Source organism: Vigna umbellata, chromosome 2 (assembly GCF_029865625.1).
Source record: "Vigna umbellata cultivar VRB3 chromosome 2, Vumbellata_1.0, whole genome shotgun sequence".
In the NCBI taxonomy this organism is placed as follows: Eukaryota; Viridiplantae; Streptophyta; class Magnoliopsida; order Fabales; family Fabaceae; genus Vigna; species Vigna umbellata.
Genome location: NC_142166.1, coordinates 3270737 through 3276371, shown reverse-complemented (window position 1 = coordinate 3276371; position 5635 = coordinate 3270737). Strand labels below are relative to the sequence as shown.

Here is a 5635-nt window from a genome sequence, read left to right as displayed (position 1 = left end):
ACCAAACACGATTGATAAAAAAAGGTTAAGCTAAGAGATTTTGTCAAGTAAACATTCCATTAATCCAAAAAAAATTTTAATTGTTTAATTTTGAATAAATATTTTTTTTTCTAATTATAATTAACAAAAAAATATTTGAATTTTATATAATGTTTTTAATATTCTTCTTGGGTCCACAGGAAGAGGCATGGATGAAGAATGTGGTTCTATATATGGCGAAAGGTTGAAGTAAAAGTGCAGACAAGAAAAGCAGCAGATACATTGGCGTATTCTGCGAGCCCTGATGGCATCGTCTCAAGAACAGCTCAGAAAAATTGCTTTAGAAGGTTTCGATTTGGTAGAAAAGCTGTATGGTCGAAGGTGCAGTTCCAGTGCTGAAGGCATTTGGGTGGTTCGTCAACTTCCCGATGAAGAAGTCGAAAAGCCTGCTGTCAAAACCATTGAGGTTGCTAACTATGCCATGGCAGCTGCATACCCTAGGGCTAAACCCCACAATAATCGTTGGGGTAGGCCCATCACTCTCGTTTAAATCTTATCGTGCTTATCTTCTACAGCCTCTCTGTCATCCATGCATATCAAATTTAGGTTAAATAATGGTGTTTATATATATATATATATATAATATATATATATATGTATATATATATATATATATGTGTGTATATATATATATATATATATGTGTATATATATATATATATGTATATATTATATATATATATATGTATGTATGTGAATAGAGCTCGATCACTTGCCATGGAGGGATATTAGTTTTATAAGTACCCTCTCTAGTTTGTGTATGGTGAGTTATCTTTAATTAAGTGGATGCATGTAAAATATATATATATAACTTGTCTATCAGTAGTTTGTGTTACCAAAAATCATGCAATCACCAATGTTTACCATACGATGACTCCAAATTTCGTGAAGATAATGGTATTAGAGTAACTCAAACTCGTAAAATAGAATGTGGAGCTCCTCTTACGATATGCATTTAACTTTATACCACTTGAGATATACATTAAATTTATCTTATATTTAGTTAATTTGAAATCTCTAACCCATTTTATGTATATTAGATATTAATAAATAGTTTAATATAATAACGTAATAAATTTAACAAATAACAGATATCATAAATTTAAAATAGATTTTGATACGTATTAAAAAATAATTTTAAATCCTATTCAAATTTATAAAACTAAGTAATAAAATAAGAGTTACATTCATATATATTTTATAAATTGGCATACAAATAACTTAATTTTGAAATGGGATAACTTATAATTCTCTTAATTACAACATTTTGAACAAAAATACATAAAAAAAAATTATAACAGGTAAATTACGGTTACCGAAAGGTTTATAGCTTAACATGCTTAATTACCAAAATTGAACCGTTCACACAGCGTAAGTTGAAACTAAATCTAATACACCAAAAGATCAATCACTAAAACAGAATTCGTTATCCTTGTGACTACTAGAAAAAAAGGAATTATTTTGATTTAATATGGAAAACTTATTTGAATCTCAAGCTTAATGTTTTGGGTTACGATAGTAGGAGAATTTTAATAAATGTTTTTAGCTCTTTCACTGGTAAAAAAAACATATTTAACTACACCTAATATTCAGCGCTACATAACTCTAGCGCAATTCTTCTTCGTTTAGGTGTAGTGCATTCTTGGTTTCCATTTAAAAAATATTCTTTGACATATCTACATTTTTTACATTTATTTGATATTATCTTTATTTACTTTTCTTTTTGAAAAAATATAAAACTTTACATTTTTATGATTATTTTATCTTTGTATTTTAAGTCAAATGAATGTAAAAGTATGTCATAATACCATTTGATGCATCTCATCACGATGACCAATTGTTGCTATCTCGATCTCATTCTCTCTGTTCCAAAGTTCTTCTCTTATAGAAATTTTAACTTTGAATCTCTTGTTCGTCTCATTCTTTGTTTTGTAAATCCTTTCTAAATTCTTACTTTCTTGAAAATTAGATAATATTATGTAAGTGCATATCCATTTTAGTTTTTATTTTCACAACTCGAAACTTTTTTAATATAGAACAACAACTTAATCCTTGAAAATCTCATATTTCATCTCAAAAATACTTATTAAAAAAGTTAAAAGTAGTTAGTATTTTCATTAAATTGGCTAAACTAACTTTATTAGAGTCTAACATTCATTGAATTCTAACTCTAATTCGATACTAACATAAATTTTATTTATCAAAAAATTTAAAAATAATTTTAGGTCTTTTAACTTTATATAAAAAAAATACATTTTTTTTATTAGAGCCAACTTAACCAATATCATTAATTCACATCAAATCAACGTTAATCTATCACTGACACAAATATTTATTATTGAAAAGTTAAAAATTATTTTACATTTCTTAACTTTCTGGAAATAATTGAAAAGGTAAGCTTATGCATAGCAGACTCGTGTAGCATCGCAAGTTAACTAACACCAATATTTAGAAGTTAATTGTTTTTTTCTCAGTGAAAGAAATGGTATATATATATATATATATATATATATATATATATATATATATATATATATATATATATATATATATATATATGATACAATGAAAAATAAAGAGATAAAAGAAAAAAAAATCAGTATACCATTGTGTTACTATGGGCTCATGACTGACTGAACGGTAAAAGTGCAGAAGAGTCAGCTCGACCGATGATACCTCTCAGGTCAATGAACCGATCGGTAAAATCAACCCAACCGATGATACCTCTCAGGTCAGTGAACCGATCGGTTAAATCAGCCCTTAAGATAATTAATAATAATAATTGTCAGAGAGTTAATGAAAATAATTGTTATTTATTTACAATTAATATTGTCATTCATTGGTGATTAATAAGTCAGAGCTAACGGTAAGCTCATTATAATTTATAAATATTTGTCTGGCAAAGGGTACAGGTAACTTGAACTTGAACTTGAACTGAAACTTAGAGCATTAAAATCTTGATTACAAGACAAAATTATTACGGAAAGTCACTAAGTTGAGCGTCAGAGTGTCTTTTGCAAGCACCCTCTTCCGTGGCTCAGACAAGGAAAAAGAGAGAAGACAACACAACTGGACATCAGAGCAGACAACTTTGAATGTTTTGGATTAGGATTCTAAATTCTTACCAAACACATTGATTAATATCCTATATATATTAAACTACATGTACGGTGTATCTCATATATGCCTTTGGGATATTTGTTTAATTTTCTTTTTGATGGACGGTAGGTCCAATATTCTTACCAACCTGAATGCCTCATATATCTTACATATTTTTTCGCCGAACGCAAAGTATTAAATACGTTGATACGTAGATAATGGAGCATCGTTTCAATATTTTTCAATTCCCTCCAAAGCCAGAGGAATACCTTAAGACCTAAATGCTTTTAATATAAAATGGCTGGAGGCTAGTTAGAAAACAAATTAAGCTGGTCATGCATTATGTTCTATATATATTATAAGTTTTTTTTAAGAAGATCATCGGAAAGTTATAAATAATAATAACAAAATATAAGTCTAATTTATATTAATATTACTTTAATCTAAAATTTTAAAACATGAATTTTTTTATATAATATTTAACCTTTTTATTTTTATTTAATGTGATATTTAATATTTAAATTTTGAACTAGTCATTAGATAATTAAATTAACTAAGCTTTAAGTAAGGTATTAAAAAGTAAATTTTAAACTTAATTAATTTTATAAAAAAGAAAACTTTGTTGATGTAAAACTTTTAACATATTAAATATATGTATCCGGAAACTAAATATTAATAAATAATTTGATAACACCATCTTATATATATATATATATATATATATATATATATATATATAAAACTAAGTATTAATAAGTAATTAAATAACAAGTAAAACAATATATAAAATAAAGAATAATTATCGATAAATTCTAACTTAATTTTGATATCATATTAAAAATTAAATTCTAAATTATCTGAATTTTATAAAAGGGACTTATAAAATAAAATTTAAACCTACTTATTTATTCTAGAATTAGTAATGATGGACGTGGAACTTCCACAAAAGACATCACTTAATAATATGATATAATGCACAGTGTGGGTCCAACCTTACACTAGTTAGGTAAAGAACCATACTTGTTTTGTCTATAAATGGGACTCAGGTTAGTTGATTTGGAACAAGAAACACAAAGGAAATCGTTTGTAAAATGGGACATGAATCAGATCTTGTTAAAATAGGAATGGAAGGTTTTGATCTGATAGACAGGTTCTATGGTGCACAATTGAGAAGAGGAAGTAACATGAAGCAGAGGCAGGGACGTTGGGGGGTTCAGCCACCCCAAAACCATAAGGAAGAACCTGCTGTTATCAATAGCAAAGAAGCAGCTTCTAAGTTTGGTGGAATTATGGTTGTCAATTATTTTCCCAAGACAAAACCACAGAATCGTTGGGGTAAGTTCTTCCAACCCTTCAAATGAACTATATATAACCTAAGATATGTGTCTGTCGCCAACTGCTGCACTCAGAGATACTAAGACCATGTTCACGATTCTTCATCTTAGGATGTTATGTAATGTTATGCTTGTAATATTATACTAAGACCTCTTATATCTATCATATCCATCGTCAATGTGTACCCTTGCTTGTTTGTTTCTTATCTATTTATCTATATATATAAATCGTGTAATATTTAAAAAAAAATTCCTTCTTATATGCTGTAAAAATTTTAGCTGTATTTTTTTTTTCGCGAGTTGTCACGAAATCTGTCATCACAAGATTTTACTTTACAGAGTTATCAAAATATTATCGTAATATATAATTAACAGTGCTGCATAGCTTTGCTTAATCATAAGAGAGGTAAATAACTAAGTGTGGCACATATACAAGAAAAATCTAAAATTTTCTTTTTTGTCCGTACTATTTTTCACTTTGTAAATTCCTATATGTTATAAATAGTTTGGTGTGTTATTCTCTTTAACTATAATATAAATATAAATAATATATATATATATATATATATATATATATATATATATATATATATATATATAGACACGTGTGTGTGTGTTAAATATCTTAACAAGTTATTAATGTAAAAATTATATTTTACAATTAAGTTTTCACTAACCATTATAAGGCAACTTTATTTTAGTAATAAAAATATTACGTTTAAGTAAATTGAAGTCAATAAAAAATGTCTTTTAAAATTTCAATAAGTTGTATAATAGTTATACAGAATATATTCATTTATTTTACTGATTCTAATTGTTGATAATAATATTAAAATGATTTTGTTAATTTTATGGTTTGCCTCCACCGTCATAAGCTGTCTTCACCTCCCCAACATCGTGAAACTCCACGAAGTGTTGGCGGAGACCAAAACCAACCTCATATTGGAATTAGCGAAAGGCGGCGAGCTCTTTGTGGGAATTGCGAAAGGTCGATTCGTCGACGATCTCGCACGGCAGTACTTCCAGCTATTGGTCTCCGCCATCGAGTACTGCCAGGCGCGGCGTTTTCCACCGCGACTTGATGTCGGAAAGTGTCGGTTCCCTGAGGAAGACATCACTTTCAAAACAAAAGAGAATAGTGAACAAATTAAAAAGAATAAAGA

The 5635-nt window shown here is 27.9% G+C and overlaps 1 protein-coding gene across 1 annotated transcript; it reads left to right on the top strand.

Annotated features, from left to right (window-relative positions):
• Window positions 1-220: 220 nt before the first annotated feature.
• On the top strand, window positions 221-4745 carry LOC148203214 (uncharacterized). Its single transcript, XM_088107115.1, has 2 exons — window positions 221-526; window positions 4215-4745. Exons 1-2 carry the CDS (start codon window positions 284-286, stop codon window positions 4497-4499), a joined length of 528 nt encoding a protein of 175 aa, XP_087963241.1. The 5' UTR covers window positions 221-283; the 3' UTR covers window positions 4500-4745.
• Window positions 4746-5635: the final 890 nt, after the last annotated feature.

Coding starts and splice junctions, on each gene's coding strand:
- LOC148203214 (XM_088107115.1), top strand. CDS start 284: ATGGCATCGTCTCAAGAACAGCTCAGAAAAATTGCTTTAGAAGGTTTC. Junction 527..4,214: donor GTAGGCCCATCACTCTCGTT/TAAATCTTATCG, acceptor AGAAACACAAAG/GAAATCGTTTGTAAAATGGG.